This window comes from Curcuma longa, unplaced genomic scaffold (genome assembly GCF_044706935.1).
Source record: "Curcuma longa cultivar G26 ecotype Majalengka, Jawa Barat unplaced genomic scaffold, ITB_CL_G26_1.1 utg18532_np1212_1030455_RagTag, whole genome shotgun sequence".
NCBI lineage: Eukaryota > Viridiplantae > Streptophyta > Magnoliopsida > Zingiberales > Zingiberaceae > Curcuma > Curcuma longa.
Window position 1 is genome coordinate 1 of NW_027435598.1, and position 18085 is coordinate 18085.

General features: G+C 42.4%; 2 protein-coding genes and 1 pseudogene across 3 annotated transcripts; all 3 read left to right on the forward strand.

Annotated features, from left to right (window-relative positions):
- The first annotated feature begins 658 nt into the window (after positions 1–658).
- Positions 659–5961, forward strand: LOC141819805 (squamosa promoter-binding-like protein 15; annotated as a pseudogene).
- A 1507-nt stretch (positions 5962–7468) lies between these two features.
- Positions 7469–10036, forward strand: LOC141819744 (origin of replication complex subunit 5). 2 transcript variants are annotated; one of them, XR_012601100.1, is made up of 5 exons: positions 7469–8331; positions 8431–8853; positions 8970–9282; positions 9398–9507; positions 9601–10036. XR_012601100.1 is itself a non-coding variant. In XM_074706989.1 (4 exons), the coding sequence occupies exons 1-4, from the start codon at positions 7517–7519 to the stop codon at positions 9446–9448; spliced, it is 1602 nt and encodes a 533-aa protein (XP_074563090.1). In that variant the 5' UTR covers positions 7469–7516; the 3' UTR covers positions 9449–10036. The 2 variants fall into 2 exon arrangements, 1 of the variants encoding a protein (XP_074563090.1); XM_074706989.1 differs by having other exon boundaries at positions 9398–10036.
- Positions 10037–13377: 3341 nt separating this feature from the next.
- LOC141819742 (putative receptor-like protein kinase At4g39110) lies at positions 13378–15866 on the forward strand. The gene is given in 2 exon segments (XM_074706987.1): positions 13378–15141; positions 15144–15866. Coding segments are annotated over 2 exon segments (2487 nt in total).
- The last annotated feature ends 2219 nt before the right edge of the window (positions 15867–18085 follow it).

The following is an 18085-nucleotide window of genomic DNA, read 5'->3' on the forward strand; positions in this document are numbered from 1 at the left end:
TGAAGGGTGGATTGGGCAGTGCCGGTAACAGGGTCAATCGGCGGCGGCAATGGCCTTGGAGGAGGACAACCGGAAGAGTCGAAGAGAAGAAGTAAATCGGGTGAGTTTGAACCGAATATGTAAGTTTGTACTTAGACCCTTGATATGTATTTTTGGGTAATTCTTTTGTCAAATAGATATATCATTTTCATTATATGGCCCCCCAAATATGAAATCCTGGATCCGCCTTTGGTAAAAGTTATTATATAACCATTTAAATTTTAAATCTTAAATTTTAAATTATAAATTTATCTTAAATACATTGTAACAATTATTGATAGTTCATATACATTATAACATCTATTCGAGTTTATACACAATATACATTTTAAATTTAAATTCATCTTAAATATATTAAATATCTCATTACCAAAAAAAAGGGAAGAATATTGCATTTTGCAAGGGGCTTATTGGTAAAATAGATTCGATGGGGACCACACCGAGAAATAATGCACACGCAATTCGCAAGAGGCCAACTTTTCTTTGTCCTTGGCGAATAGCCCACGGCCTGGCCGTTTATTACATTTCCTGCCACGCGGCGATTAGCTGGCGAAGAGCAGAAGAGGAACCGAAGGACGACAGAGGCAGAGGCAGAGGAGAAGAGGGGTGAGCAAATTTCTCATTGGATTCTCCAGTCTCGGAGCACACACAGAGATCCTGCCAACTTGTTCTTTTCCTCTCGATCAATCTTTGGCGGAGATGGTATGGTCTCTTCTCGAGATCCCTCTGATTATCTGTTTCGTTTCGTGGCGAAAGATCCGGATTTCGAGCTTGTTATCTGGCTTTTATCCTGATCTTTGCTTGTTTCCTTGGAGCAGCAGCGTTTGGTGAGTGAAAGGAGGTTCTTTGCTCATGTTTGTTTGGAGATTTCTGCTGGTTGATTTGATTTTCCATTCCTCCTTGATGGTTTTCTGATGAGTCCTTGTTTTTCTGTTTATATCTTTCTTCCACAGATTGAAATTTTGCCGGAGGGATGGATCGGAAGAGGCTCTAGTATTCCGAGGAAAAGAAGGCGTGTGTGTGAATTTAGGGTTTGAAAAATCTTGGAGAGATGGAGGGAGAGGTCGGAGCGCAGGTCGTGCCTCCCATCTTCTTTCACCACCATCACCAGGCCATTCACGACGCTCGTCTTCTCGCGAAAAAGCGAGACCTTCCTTGGAAAAACCACATCTTTGAACATATCCAATCCCAGGAGAGCCAGCAGTTCGCTGCCCTTTCTAATTCCAGTGGTAATTGGAACCCCAAGGTGTGGGATTGGGATAGCGTGAGGTTCACCGCCACACCGGCCCCTTGATGGCGCGGACTTGCTCTGTCTGGGATCCCGCCCTTCTTCTTCAGTCGCTGCTGTGGTTGACCTGGCGAACAAGGGAAACGAGGGCTTGAAAGATTCTAAATCTAGAAGGGATTTGGAAGAAGATAACGGGGAGCTAACACTGAAGCTAGGAGGCGGAAGTAACTTGGTGGAGGAGCCAGCAGGGGCGAGGCCTAGCAAGAGGGTGAGGTCGGGTACGCCGGGGACTAGTAGCAATTACCCGATGTGTCAGGTGGATGATTGCCGCACCGATCTGTCGAGCGCCAAGGATTACCATAGGCGCCACAAGGTGTGCGAAGTGCACAGCAAGACCACCAAGGCCCTTGTGGGAAACCAGATGCAGAGATTCTGCCAACAATGTAGTAGGTAATACGATTCTACTCTCAATTTTTTGTTTTCAGTTTCCATTGTACAGTTCTATCGCATCTTCGAATGTTGGCAATGCATTTTATCTCTGGTAAAAACTCTTGTTTCAAATTTAGTTGAATAGATGAAGATTGATCATGGCTTACTTCTCAGCTAATAGATCCTCCTTTATTTATTTAAATGTTGTTATTTCTAATATTTGGTTCGCCTATAAGGAACTCTTGATCTGACTTAAATCTACATATCCAGTATAGTAGAACCCTATTTATACTGATACATGAATCTTTGGAACTGGAATCCAGATTTCATCTTCTTTCTGAGTTTGATGAGGGTAAGAGAAGTTGTAGAAGGCGGCTTGCAGGGCATAATCGGCGGAGAAGGAAGAGTCAACCAGAGGACAGTTCTTCTAAGCTATTGCCACCTAAAAACCAAGAAAATAGGATAAGCGGGAATCTGGATATTGTGAAATTGTTGGCTATGTTAAGTCCCTTGAAAGGTTAGCTATCTTTAACCAAATGTTGGAATTCTTAGCCTTTCATGTTGGTTGCTTCATAATTTTGTATTGCAATTGCAGGTAATTATCATGATAAACCAAGTGGTATCTCCCCTCCACCTGATAGCGATCGCCTAGTTCAGCTTATCAGTAAATTAAGTGCTTCAATTAGTGGAGACCCCTCTGAAAGAGCTACACCTGGTGGTTTTGATTTGAATACATGTCAAGATGCACCTCTAGGTTCCCTTGAGAAATCAATAAAGGTGGTTCTCTCTGCAGCATTGGCGGCATCCATTACTCCTGTTCCTGCATCTCTTTCACAAGGGAGCAGCAAAAGTAGTGGCAATCCTAAGGCCATAGTACAAAATGCAGATCCCTCTTTGCATGCTAATTTGCATGATAAACCTACCAATGTGTATTCTTCAGTTGCCTTGACAAGTAAAGGTATCAGTCAATCTCCTACGGATGTACCTCGTCAGGTGGTCCAGCAACCTCACCAAAGTTTGCCTTTGCAACTTTTTGGACCTTCTGATGATGACAATCCTCCTGCAGAGGGATTTGCGATTAAGTATTTATCCTCAGAAAGTAGCAACCCTACTGAGGAGAGGTCTCCTTCATCTTCATCCCCTGTTACAAAAAAATTATTCCCTCTGCATTCGACCTTAGAAGAGGAGAAATATACAGGAAGATCTCATTACAGGGAAGAAAATGCAACTGTTGAATTAAGCACCATTCATGGTGCAAGTGCAACACTTGATCTCTTTCAGAATTTTGAAAGATCAGCAGATCATGTTGGCTATAAATCCAATTGCTCAGATCACTCTCCATCGAGTTCCAACTCCGATGTTCAGGTAACCTGCTCTGTAGTAACACACATTTCAGTGATAACATATTACCCATTTTATTTACTTATTGGACTAACAATATGACTTAACAGGATCGAACTGGGCAAATAATTTTCAAACTCTTTGGCAAGGATCCTAGTAGTTTTCCAGATGCTCTTCGAGCTCAGGTACTGCAAATTAAAGTTACCTTTTTTTTTTTACCTTGAACAGTTTGGTATCAAATGGTTTGTTAGCACTTAATTTGATGTTATTTGCAGATATTGAATTGGCTCTCAAACAGCCCTTTGGAGATGGAGAGTTACATCAGGCCTGGTTGTGTTGTCCTGTCAATATACTTATCGATGCCATCAATTGCATGGGAAGAAGTTAGTGGCATTTTTCCCCTGACGGTCTTATAGTTTTTGGTTTACTTTGTAAAATTCTTAATAAATATATTGGTTTTGCAGCTTGAAAGTGATCTTCTTCAGCGTGTCACTTCTCTTATTCGATGTTCTGAAACTGAGTTCTGGCGAAATGCGAGGTTTTTGATTCGTACAAATAGACAACTGGTGTCACACAAGGATGGTATGTTTTCTCTTATAAGTATATACTACCCCATTATATTGATTTCAAATTATTTTTTTATTGGTCGGAGTGCTCTCTGTTGAAATTTGAATCTTTCAATAGTAGATCTCATTTCCCGGTCATTGGCATCAATATTTTATTGCAGGAAAGATTCGTGTATCTAAGAATTCGAGGGCATGGACTGCTCCTGAAGTGACTTCTATATCACCTGTTGCTGTTGTAGCTGGGAAGGAAACTTCCCTAGTTCTTAAAGGTCGCAATTTGACTGTTCCCAGCACCAAGTGAGTTGAGACATTGCAATGCTGTTCCAGATAATGCATGAACTTGTTCTTTTTGCTCATTTTCTTCACTTTTGCAGGATTCATTGCACATATAGGGGTAAATACATGTCGAAAGAAGTTCTCTGCTCCACATACCCTGGCACCATATATGACGATTCTTGCGTGGAGAGCTTTGACTTTCCTGGAGGGTTCCAAGAGCAGTTAGGCCGTTGTTTCATTGAGGTGATCGCCATATAAGCAATGTTCAAAAGCATGTGCTTACTGTTTGTAATTTCCTGTAATCTAAGAGCTATGCTCTCAGCTATGCTCTCAACTAATTGCTGATTTCTATGTTCAGGTTGAAAATGGTTTTAGAGGAAACAGCTTTCCTATCATTATCGCCAACGAAAATATCTGCCAGGAATTGAGAACCCTTGAAGTAGATTTTCACCGAAATTTTCAGACAACAGATGCCATCACGGAAGATCAAGTTAGTAATAGTCCTCAGTACAGGTCAAAGAAGGATGTCCTACACTTCCTAAATGAACTTGGCTGGCTGTTCCAGAGGACACATGCATCATCCAACCTGCTGTTTTCTGATTTCTCAATTTCACGGTTTAAGTACCTTTTAACTTTTTCGGTCGAACGAGATTGGTGCACTCTCATTCGTACTCTTCTTGATATTCTTGTGCAAAGAAGCTTAAAGGATGACTCTTCAAAACATGAGCCACTTGAACTGCTTTCAGAAGTTCATCTGTTGAACAGAGCAGTTAAGAGAAAGTGCAAGAAAATGTTAGATCTTCTCATTCATTATTCTGTAGTTCACGGAAGTTACGCGACAAAGGTGTATCTTTTCCCACCAAACATGGCTGGACCTGGTGGCATTACACCATTGCATATGGCCGCTTCTATGGAGGACTCAATCGACATGGTTGATATGCTCACTAATGATCCACAAGAGGTAAGATTAGTTTTCATTTTGCTACCTTTTTTCTTCTCTTAGATTCTATGATCAACCAATCCCGAAACCAATCAAATAATTTGATCATACTGACTTCGATCATGTCTACATTTGTCACTGCCATTTCTATTGCTTTCGGAACCTTATCAGGCATTTTCACTTATTTATTTCTCTGATTCTTTAGATTGGTTTGAAGTGCTGGAATTCGGTACTTGATGACGATCATCAGTCGCCTTACATGTATGCACTGTCGAGGAACAACATTTCTTATAACACTCTGGTGGCTAGGAAGTTTGCTGACAGGAAAAATGGGCAAATAACAATATCATTTGAAGGCGAGAAGATCTCATCGTCCGCGGGAGGAGAATCAAGACGGTATGGTTCCCAAGTTTTAGAGTCAGGGTCTTGTGCGCAATGTGCCATTACCAGAACTGTGCTGCTTAGACGAACACCTCGTACGGGGCTGCTTCAGCGGCCGTATGTCCACGCAATGCTTGCAATAGCTGCAGTGTGTGTTTGTGTCTGCTTACTTCTCCGAGGTTCGCCACAGACTGGGAGTGGGGATCCATTCAGGTGGGAGGAACTCAACTTTGGCCCGAGGTAGCTACTCACATTGCATCCGGAGGTGGTTACTCATCGCGCTGCTGCCTTCTGATTCCGACGAAAGGCAGAGGTGGCAAACTCCGGCGAAAATTGATGCACTATGCGGTGCAATGGAGACCTGCAAAGTATTCTCCAGATGTAGAGCAGGATGGTCTCGAGGGGTTTTAACTTTGCTCCTTTCCGAAGAATTCATTTAGATTTCTCTTAACGATTGCTCTCCGAACACCATCAGAATTGATACAAACTAATGTTCTTGTGTTCAATTGGCGGCACCCGCAGACACAAGCAGAAGATGGTACTCCTCAGGCTTAATCCTTGAGTTGGCTGTGAATGGCTAAATTGTGCATTTGTTACCTTTATCCTCTTTTGTGTCTCTTCATGATCGAGTGGAAGCTCCTTTAGTTTCGCAAATATCTTACAGTTCAACGTACCACACCCACCATCAGAATGGCTATGTATGTTGTGATATTTCTACAAATTTTCTAATTCGGTCGGTTCGGTCGATTATTTTGATTTAATTGAGATTTTACTCACCCCTAATCAAAATGAGAGGAGTTCACTTGGAGCGAAGGTCAAGGATTGAATGAAGTTTGAAGTTGAGGAATGTTATTATACTTTTTAACTCTAATAATAAGGGATAATTTGCTTCTATAAGCATTTTTGAAGGAAAATGGTCTTTCCGATTTACATTGATGGTCGGTGGGAAATTTTCGTGGACCGAGCTGGCCATCCCCAAGGATTGAGTCCATGAGACTGATTAGGATTTATTATTTTTTTAAAGGAAAATGGCCAAATTATTGCTCCATTCAATGCCAAGAAAAAGGACTCCAATATGAGTTTAAGCACAAATGACTGAGCAACTACATATTTGTAATCTTCAATCTTTGATAATAGAGAAATTAAAAGACTTTAATATAGAAGTATCTTTATGGTGAAGATAAGAACATAAAGTAAAGTGTGCGACGAACAATTTATATCGTCTTTATGGTTATGCTTAATCAATGGAGATAAGGACTTGTGTTTCAAATTTACAATGGATCAATGTATAGAACCAATCAAATTTAAAAATTTGATTCAATTATTTTAGAAATTTAATTTTCTTAATAAAAAATTGATTAATTTAATTTAATTTCAATTTTAAAATTTTTTATTCCATTAAATCAAATTAATCAAAATAAAAAAATAATTTATAAATTCTAAATATGTAAATTTTATAAATTATTAATTAATTAATAAATCTCCCATAATACTTAAAAAATTCGATTATTTCAGTTAACTCGATTGAAAACCGAATTAATCGATATTTTATTGGTTTGATTTGTTTATTTTTATTTAATAATTCGATCGGTTCGTTTAATTTAAAAAAATTTGATTCGGTTCGATTTCAATTAATTCAATTCATTTCGATTTTAATTGAATTATTCATCTTTTCAATAAAAGGTGAAATCCATCGCCCTAACGACTCCACACGATCGGTTCCATGACCATCTGTAAGGAGATAAATCAAGAAGTTGCAGTTGACTATTACAGAAGAGGGTATTGTCGACTTCGTCGAGATTCAACTAGAGGTGGGTAACAATTCGATTAAACTGAATAAACTGACCGAACCGACCGAACTAAAAAATTCAGTTCGGTTATTTCAGAAATTCAGTTATTTTTTTATAAAAATCAGTTAATATGGTTCGATTTCGATTTTAAAATTTCTTATTCGGTTAAATCAAATTATTCAAATTTAAAAAATAATTTATAAATTTTAAATAAATAAATTTATAAACCCCTAATTAATTAGTAAAATTTTCATGATATTTAAAAAATTTAGTTAAAAACTGAATTAACCGATAAAATATCAGTTCCATTTATTCGATTTTTATTAAAAAATTTGATTAGTTCGATTAATTAAAAAAAATTAATTTATTTAATTTTTGATTTATCCGGTTCCGTTCGATTTTAACCGTGCTATTAATAGCTTCGAGGGTTATTAGGATTTTTCCCGACGGCGGCGACGACGACGACGGAGAGGGGTTATTAGGGTTTTTCCCGACGGCGGCGACGACGACGACGGAGAAGAGATCCATGACGGCCGAGGGGATGATCCTGCGAACTCCAACTCGGCGGATCACCAGATCATCCGCCGTTACACCCTCAAAAACCTCGCCGCTGTCGCCGCCATCGGTTCCTTGTCCGGCCGCCGAACCGTCCTCGTCCGGTGATAGGGATCCCCTCTCTTTGGATGAACTGCTTTCGCTTCTCCCCGGCCGAAAACCCCAAATCCTTGAGCTCCTGCGCTTGATCGGCCCCTCGAACTCCCCCATGCTCCCTGTCCTCCTTTACGGCGGCCCTTGGACGGGTAAGACCGCTACGGTCCTCCGAGTGTTCCAGCACTTGCGCCGGCGTTTCGTGTATGCGAGCTGCAGATCCTGCTACTGCCCTCGGATTCTGTTCGAGACGGTGTTGGACCAGTTGCTGTGCCATAAGAGGCGTAGGGAGAATGGTTACTGGAGCGCCAAGCGCTGTGACAAGCCAGCGAATTTCGTGGATCTGCTCAGAGATGCATTGATTCAGGCAACAAGTGCTCAGAAATCTTGCTCCAGTGGTGAAAATGATCAGATGATTTATTTGATATTTGACAATGTGGAGCTCATCAGATCGTGGGACAAGGGCTCTCTGATTCTCCAGATGTTATTCAGAATCCCTGACTTGTTGAAAGTTCGAAATGTAGGTCTGATTTATATCAGTTGTGCTTTGCCCGATGCTTATTACTCGATGGTTGGATCATCGTTGGAGCCATCATATATCTACTTCCCGGATTATAATTATAGCCTAGATGATATCCATAATATTCTCATAAGAAACCAAGTCAATCCAAAGCTATATTCTTGTTTCCTGAGGTAAGTTGCTCATTCATTCACAATTAGGAAAATTTTTTGGTTCAAAAACTTTTCTTCAATCAACGTGTATCGATTTCAATATCAATTCTCTGTGAACAGTGTAGTCTTGAAGCCATTTTCTAGGATTACTAGGCGAATTGATGAACTAGCAATCGCGTTCAAGCCATTGTTTAAGAAATATTGTGAAGCATTAACTGATCCGAGATTGATTCCCGATGAGGCCGCGAAGAGAAGATTGTTTGATCACCTGCAACCACACTTGACTATTTCAATGAATGAGATATTCAATGTTCCCTCGTGGTCATCTAGTGAAATTGACAAAGAAAGAAGTATTAATCAGAGAGGAAAATTAAGGAACCTATCTGGAAAGGAGGCCTCTGGTGAATTGGATATTCATATGTCACTCTCTGCTAAGTACCTCCTTATTTCTGCTTTTCTTGCTTCAAGGAATCCCGCTACCCTGGATGGAGCATTGTTTGACTCTACTGGAGGTTCCGACAACAACCGTAAGCGAAAGAGAAAGTAAGTGTATAATTTGTCTTGGTATTAGGCATCATCATGTCTTTCTCAACTAGCTTCTCTAAATCTTGCTACTAAGTTTGTTATTATGACCTTTACTATTATTTGTGGATCTTTAGGAGCTTCCAGACATCCATGGATAAACAAGATAATTTGGCTGAAGAAATCCTCATAAAGGGACCTGGAACTTTCCCATTAGAGAGATTGTTAGTCATATTTCAGTGCATCACTTCAACGGTGGAATATGAAGCAGAGGAAGTTCAGCTTGAAAATGGAGAACCAACAGAAGGTTCACATGCTCATCTGATGTCTGATGTTCTATTACAGTTGTCTACTCTCTGCAATGCTAATTTCATATGCAAAAGCAATAGTTGTCCTTTAGAAGGTTCAAGGCGCTACCGATCTATGATTGATGAAGATATGGCTTTCAAGGTAGTGAACCTATACTAATAAGCCTTTAGCTATTCATTAATTTCTATTGTTATGGATATAATTAGTTTCCATTAACAGATTGTACTTGTGCTTAATTTATCTAAATGCCTTGTAGGTCGCAAGGAGAGTAAACTTTCCCTTGTCAAAGTACATATATAGAAGATAACATTTGTGTGTTACTTCTTGGAGAGAAGCTGTGGAACCTTATTTAATCCAGATGCAGAGGTAAGCAGGATTTTTGTGCTGATGAGGCTTAGTAAACATTGCTATTCTGATGTTTTGAAGGTCAGAATATAATGCCTTTGGAATCAACTGCAGTGGAAAGCCAAAAAAAACATGTTTAGACGAGTGAGTTCGTCGTATGAATGAATGGGAGAAAACATACTTAGAAGGCCAGCATATAATAATGTGTTTGAAATTAGTCATGGCAGTAATCAATCATATTTAGACCAAGTTGACGGTTGAAGCTCTTCATCGTTTTACTGCATAACACGCACGCCCTTCTAATCGTTTGCTCATCATCATTGTCAAACCATGTTTACCCTCGCCATGTAATGTTATATGAGTATCAATGCGTTGATCAGCTTCTATGCCTGACAAGTAGCTGCAGCATTCTTCAGCTGTGAAGTTTTTATCTCTTTGATTGCCAACGTGGCATGCACTTGATCAACCCAAATAGTTTTTAAATTTTGAAGTGTGCTTTAGATTCTCTTGTATATATATATTGTGCACTTTGTATCATCTTTCTATTAAAACAACTAGTATTCATCTCGAATGTTTGGAAGCTATTGGATATGATTCAAAGAACCAAAATGGTGGACCATTTCTTTTCCGATTTATTCATGCTCTTTGATGATTCTTATTGGGAACCATTTCTATCTGAGAGGAGTAAGCTTATGATGTGTTTATTTAAAGGGATGGAATAGAAAGTAAGTGAAATACATTAAGTGAAGAAAGTGAATTGTATTGTTTTATTGTGTTCCATCTTATTTGATCGATGGCGATTGTAAGAATAATTTCGTTTTTGTTTAAGTTTTGTTTGAGCCGAAGTAAAATTAGAAGAAAATGAATGAAATTTATAAGAGATTATTCCTTCTATATAATATGAAAAAACTGATAATGTTATCTACTTAGTATTTATTTTTATTTCTGACCAAAACAATATTAGTGAAAGTACCAAACACGGTTATCTGCTACTATGGCTGCCCAGACTTGTTAGAACTGAATTTATCAAAGTCGTTTACTGCAATTTGCCACATATAGCCTTCTCTTTTGTTCTAATATTTTGTACATATTTAGCAAAGCGTTTCCTGATAAATTTGTAAACAATATATTGGCTTATGCTTCAACATGATCAAAACCCTAGATAAGCTGAGCTAATCAAAAAATAATTATTCTCAATGCGAGCAAGATGCATAAGCTTAAGCAGCACGTCGCTGTGCCATCGGCTGTGCGAAACATGTGAACAAAGGTGTGGCCAGCCTGACCTAGCTTGACACAACTTAGGCTATGCTCAACATAGAGGCCATTGGGCAATGCACACGACAATAAGGGGTTCATGTTCAGTTAAGTTCAAGTCTCACCTCCCTACTATCATGACCAACAAACCAATTCATGCTCAATGCAACATAGGACAACTAGCCTATGCTCATATTTAGATAGTTTAGCACCAAGGAAAATGAAGACAATGACCATCAAACCGTGTTTGTTCAAATGAAGCATCTATGATCTATTCCATAAAAAAAAAACTTAAAGATTATGTATTCACATTCTATTTCTTGTCAATTCCACTTTCTAGGAATAGTTATTCCATTCTTTATCAATTCCATTCCATAAACCAAACACACTATAATAGATTAAACTCTTCTAGTAGAATTAATCTATTGGTCGTGTTTGAATATGTTTGTACCATCTCAACTAATTTACTTGCATTTTATGATATACTGAACCTACATCTAATTGCTCCACTATCCATTTTATCATTTTTATCTCTACTATATACAGAAGAGAACAAAGATGAGAGCTTAAAATTCTTCCTTGGGGAGGTGAATGAGTTCTTTATTCTTCCTGTCCAACACCTTCCACTCGATCGTAGACTTCGCAGTGAGTTTTTACTTTATTGCCTTTGTAAGGCAAACTTGCTGGCCAAGTGAGCCTCTACAAATGACTTCCCCATCAAAAACCTTAAACAATGAGAACTATAGGTGCTGATCTAGTGATTATATATTGAGATAAAATAGGAAACAATCAAACTAGACCTAAGAAATTCATCTACCACAATATCCATTCATTGATTGAATGATTAAGTACACAGGCTAACTCTTCTATTTAGAACCCAAAATGGTACAACTAATACTAAACAAGTAAATAGCAAGCATATTATTAACACAACTTAGCTCGGATAACCATCCCCCATAAATCAATTGCACCTTTCCATCCTTTTCACTTAGGATAGTTCTTGTCTAATCATCCTAAACAATATGACTCAAGCTGCCTAAGAAAACCTATCTATCTATGATGAACAAAAGCAAATGAGAAAGATGAATGGAACTGAAAGATTGAAGATGCGTGTTATGGGCGTAAGGGGGCGGGTCACTGTTCGTCGAGTCCAAGAGCAACCTATCACATCGCTTAGCCGGGCCACCGAGGCGGGTTCGAAGCATTACATAAGGTGAACCGAATCGGATCCCCGGCCCTATGGTCCCAAGTGAAGCCCACCGAGCCGACTCCCTGACTCCCTATCCTCATGCGAAATCAGATTCAACCTCACCCTCTCAAACACCCGTCGAGTCCTTTGAGTCGGCGTGGGAACCTCGCCTAACCCACATCCGTCGAGTCCTTCGAGTCGGCGCGGGAACCTCGCCTAACCCACAGGGAAGCAGGCTCCTCCAGGACGACACAGTTTCACACGGATACCTCATACCTCTTCCTAAGACGGTTCGGATATCCTAACAGCTCTATTCCGAACCGAGCCTCGCGGACCGAAATGGAGGAATCAGATAGGACACGATAAACGACAGTACCTCACTACGGGCACCATAACCAGATCAAGGCTCGTCTTCTCGAATACCCGACACCAAATCCCCGCGCAGTATCCAACAAGCCGATAGTGAGACCGAGCCGAATCTCTCCATTCGGACATAAGGTCCGCCGGCCTTATCATTCCACCCCGGCCCGCGAGGCATTCGGAAATAATTCGGTTCGGTTATTTCAAAAATTCGATTATTTTTTCAATAAAAATCAGTTAATTCGGTTCGGTTTCGATTTTAAATTTTTTTATTCGATTAAACCGAATTATTCAAATTAAAAAAAATAATTTATAAATTTTAAGTAAATAAATTTATAAATCCCTAATTAATTAGTAAAATTTTTATGATATTTAAAAAATTCGATTAAAAACCAAATTAATGATTCGGTTTATTCTGTTTTTATTGAAAAATTCGATCGGTTCGAAAAAAATCAGTTTATTCGATTTTCGATTTTCGATTTATTCGGTTCGATTTTAACCGCTCAGTCCTAGATTCAACCCTTGTCGAGATTTAAAATTTTTTTATATTATTATTAGTAATTTGAGCATGACCATACCAATACTAATACACCGAATCCCATTAAAACACTCACCTCTAATTCTATAGAAAGGGTGAATCATATAAATGTTGAGACTTCATTCGATATCTTAGGGCCTTAATACGAAAGTGAATGAAAGATCTCTTCGTGCTAGTTTTGCTCGAGAAATAAGAGACACTTCCTCCGATTTCTTCTCGATAGCTAACCTTATTTTGATCTCTCTATAAATAGTATGGACTTTATAAGATTATCAAAATGTAGTTCATGGAGCAAATTGCACCATAACAACAATTATAGACACTTCTTTCTTCTTGCTCTTTTTCCTTTTCTTCTTCCTCTTCCTCTTCCTTTGTTCTTCCTTTTCTTCTGGTTCTTCCTCTTCCTTTCAGCTTGATCCCCTTCGGGGATCGGAGCGAGAGCCGAATCGAGTGTTCATCTGGAAGAAATGATGGCGTTTTTTGGTTTGTTTTCCTTTTCATGAGCAAAAAGAAAGCAATGAAAGATTGCTTCTTCGTTCTCGTTTGGGCTATGGCCTTTGCAACGCCGACGGCCGCCGGCGCCGGCGCGGCGTCGGCGTCGACGTTCACTCCCGCGGATAACTTCCTATTGGACTGCGGCGCCACTACGGCGGTGCCGATGCCGGACGGCCGCGCGTTCGAGACCGATGCACAGTCCGCGCAAGTTCTCTCCGCCGCCGACGACGTCAGCGCCTCCGTGCCCTCCGTCCCCGGCGGCGTCCCCTCCCCGCTCTATCTCTCCGCCAGGATCTTCCGGGGAGATGCTACCTACAGCTTCGCCCTCGCCCGCCCCGGCTGGCACTGGATCCGCCTCCACTTCTTCCCCGTCGAATACCCGGCCTTCAACCTCACGGAGGCCGTTTTCTCCGTCTCCACCGAGCAATTCGTCCTCCTCCACAGCTTCTCCGTCGGGGAATACTCCAGAAGCTGGGTCCTCAGGGAGTTCCTTGTCAACGCCACCGACCCACGCCTCGCCCTCCACTTCTCCCCTCACCGCAACTCCGTCGCCTTCGTCAACGGCATCGAGGTTGTTTCCGCCCCCGATGCGCTCCTCCCTGACTCCGCCTCCACCATCGCGCCCGTCGGAGAGACCGCGGGACTCTCCCTCCGCGCCTTCCAGGTGGCGCACCGGATCAACGTCGGCGGCCCGGCCATCACCTCCGCCAACGACACCCTCGGCCGAACCTGGGATCCCGACGCGCCTTTCCTCCAATCGCCCACCGGCAAAAACGTCTCCGTCTCCCCCGGCATCGTCAAGTACCGGGAGGGCGTGACGCCGCTCATCGCCCCCAACTCGGTCTACGCCACCGCAGTCGAAATGGCGGACGCGGCGGTGGCAAACCCTAATTTCAACGTGACATGGAGCTTCCCGGTGAACCCCAGCTTCGCCTACCTCCTCCGCCTCCACTTCTGCGACATCGTCAGCAAGTCGCTCAACGACCTCTACTTCAACGTCTATGTCAATGGCCAGATGGCGATCTCCGGCCTCGACCTCTCCACCATCACCGGCGAGCTGGCTTCGGCGTACTATAAAGACATCATCCTCAATGCTTCCGTGGTGGCGGATCAGATCACGGTCCAGATAGGCCCGATGAAGGAGCCCGCCGGCCAAGTCGACGCGCTGCTCAACGGCGTGGAGATTTTGAAGCTGAGCAACTCGGTCGGGAGCCTCGCCGGCGAGTTCGGAGTCGACGGGTCCAGAGCCGACGACGGCAATTGGAAGATGACGATGGTGGCGGTGGGATTCGCGATGATGCTCGGCGCATTTGTCGGCCTCGGCGCGATGGTGCTGAAGTGGCGCAGGCGGTCGGAGGGTTGGGAGAGGCGGGGTAGCTTCTCATCGTGGCTCCTGCCGGTGCACGCCGGGAACATGAGCTTCGCGAAGAGCAGCGCCTTCGCCTCCTCCACCATGGGCTTCGGCCGCTACCTCTCCTTGGCGGAGCTCCAAAGGGCGACCAAGAACTTCGACAAGAACGCAGTCGTCGGCGTCGGCGGCTTCGGGAACGTGTACCTCGGCGAGCTGGAGGACGGCACCAAGGTGGCGGTGAAGCGCGGGAACCCGCAGTCGGAGCAGGGGATCAACGAGTTCCAAACAGAGATCCAAATGCTGTCCAAGCTCCGCCACCGGCACTTGGTCTCGCTCATCGGCTACTGCGACGAGAACTCGGAGATGATCCTGGTGTACGAGTACATGGCCAACGGCCCCTTCAGGGATCACCTCTACGGCAACGGCTTGCCTCCATTGTCGTGGAAGCAGAGGTTGGAGATCTGCATCGGGGCGGCGCGGGGGCGGCGCGGGGGCTGCACTACCTGCACACCGGGACGGCGCAGGGGATCATCCACCGCGACGTGAAGAGCACCAACATCCTCCTCGACGACGCGTTCGTGGCCAAGGTGTCGGACTTCGGGCTGTCCAAGGATGCGCCGGGGATGAACCAGACGCACGTCAGCACGGCGGTGAAGGGCAGCTTCGGCTACCTGGACCCGGAGTACTTCCGGAGCCAGCAGCTGACGGACAAGTCGGACGTGTACTCGTTCGGGGTGGTGCTGCTGGAGGCGCTCTGCGCGCGTCCGGCGCTCGACCCGGCGCTGCCGCGGGAGCAGGTGAACCTGGCCGAGTGGGCGCTGCAGTGGAAGCGGAAGGGGCTGATTGAGAAGATCGTCGATTCCAACATCGCCGGGACCATCAACCAGGACTCGCTGAACAAGTTCGCCGACGCGGCCGAGAAGTGCCTGGCGAATTACAGCGTCGACCGGCCGTCCATGGGAGACGTGCTCTGGAGCCTGGAGTACGCGCTCCAGATGCAGGAGGCGAACCCGCCCGCGGCCGCGCTGCAGCAGCAACAGCATGCGGCGGCGCAGCCGAGGGAGGATAAGGAGGCGTCTGGCACGAGCACGAGCCCACTGGTGGCGGCGCCGACCATCAACCAGTCGCTGGAGAACTCCAGCACGGCGATGGCGAACGCGCTCTTTGAACAGTTCGCTGCAAAAGGAAGGTGAGGAAGAAGAAGAATATGGGAGGTCGACAGCACGTGCTTATCACATGCTTGTAATTTATTATTTTTTTGTTTTGCTTTATTATACGTTCTTAGTCTTGCACAAATATGATTAAAATTCGTGTTTTTGAAAACACAAATTTTAATCGGTTTAATCGATCAAATTTTTGTATGATTTGAGATCAAGTAGGCATCTTCTTCTAGTTGCTTGCATGGATTTATCATCTGGGTTGGCCGCTGTATGTGCTTCCCGAAACTTCCGTGGGACTGGACCGGTACCCTAGTGACAGATGAAAAACCCAGAGATTGAGTCAATACGACTAATTGGGATTGTCATTTTTTTGCATGGATTTATCATCATTTTTTGTGTGGAGACGTGTTGCTTGAGGTTTTAAGTTCGAATCCTCTTAGCAACATATATTTGTTGACTGAGGTGATATGCGATTCAAGTCTTAACAACATGTATTTGTTGGCTGAGGTGCTGTTGAGGCAGTATGCTCTTATCAACATAGGGTTTTCTGATATGAGGCCGTTTCCGCGGTGGAGTCGATCACTATAAAAAGTTTACCCACTACAGTTTGACCCCGGGGCAATGATGCCGCGGCAGGACATTCAGGTTGTCACCCACCCAGACATCTGCAGTTCGATCTGGAATTTATCTTTTTTTTTTTTGCATGAAATTGTTGTGCAATAACAAAGAGCTAGAAAAACAAGAGAAGAATAATAAACTGACCAAGAACAGCATCATCAACAAAAACTTTCATTCAGTCTATCAAATATGATTCACATTGAAACAGACATTGTAGTTTTAAAAATTAATAACTGCATGATGAACAATTGCATATCAGAATAGAAAGTTGAGGCAAAAGATTAAAGAATTCTTACAAGGGCGTCTGGTGCAGGATTCATCTCTCAAGTTGCCATTCAAGATGTAGCAAGCATCATGGCAAGAAGGATTGAAAGGCACCTGTTCGGCGCAATCCAGATTACTCCCAGAGTTTTGGCACCCGACTCCCTTCAGATCCAAGTAATATTGGAAGTGAGATATGATATTGTTCATGGGATCAATATATCCCTGTTTGCATATTTGATCCGCGTACAATATGTTCATAGTCCATAGTTGTAGTTCCTGCAAATCATCAATAAATTATCTAGACAACTTTAACTTCAACAAGATGATAGAAGCAAAATATGATCGAAGTGAATATTCACATACCAGTAAACAGGTATAGCACCTCATCCATAGTATGAAGCTCTTGGCTTGGGCTCAATTCATGGTTATTTGTCAAGAAATGTAAGCAAACAAAACAAACAGCCATGATGAATCATCTCTAGATACAAGAATATTTCTTCAATCAGGTTTTCTGTGACCAGGAAACAAATTTGATAAAGAGATAAGAGATTATTCCACAGTTCAGGATACTATCTTCAGAAGGTGTGCTGTAATCCAAACATTCATACTGAAACTATTCATCATTTAATTTTGTGGAAATCGTAAAAATTCAATCTTCCTGGATCCCTGTCAAGTAGGATGCTCAGGATAGAAAGCAATTAGTAATCACCTATTAGAACTCAAAGAGATGCATCTAATCTTAAGTAGCGCGTAGGAAGAAGTCAAACAACTGGAGCTTAACACTAGAATCATTTCTTTCTTTAAGTTAACAATGTTAGATGTGCTTATGCTTAAGACATAATCGATCATAATCTAGGTGCAATTAGTCACTGTCTTTGCTGATCATCATAATTTTGGATAAACAATCTTTAAACTCTGCATACTGAATCAACAGAAGAACTAACTCTGTATAGAAAGGCAAATTTCTTGTGGCTATTGGTTTGCATTAAATTGAAAAGATAAATATATTGGAATGAAGAATGGAAGGGAGGGATGAGAAATGAATTACTTTCAAGGTGTTCGTTGGACAAACATATATGTAGAGGATGGATAATTGTCCTATTTTAGACAACTCCACGCCAACTGATGCACAAATGAAGAACCAACTAAAATTTAGGAAATTGTTGATAAGAACACCTAGTTTGGTTTTGATCAATTGTCCATCAATGAGAATCAAAACAAGAAGCATTAGGGATTGTTTTCCTCACATATTCTTATTATCCATCTCAAATTTCATACTTCGTGGTCTTTGGTTTCTCATTATCTCTGCGTCTGATTTCTTATCTTCCAAGCCTTATCGTTCTTGTACATAGATACTGATGCATATGAAG

Coding starts and splice junctions, on each gene's coding strand:
- LOC141819744 (XM_074706989.1), top strand. CDS start 7,517: ATGACGGCCGAGGGGATGATCCTGCGAACTCCAACTCGGCGGATCACC. Junction 8,332..8,430: donor CTATATTCTTGTTTCCTGAG/GTAAGTTGCTCA, acceptor CTCTGTGAACAG/TGTAGTCTTGAAGCCATTTT. Junction 9,283..9,397: donor ATGAAGATATGGCTTTCAAG/GTAGTGAACCTA, acceptor AATGCCTTGTAG/GTCGCAAGGAGAGTAAACTT.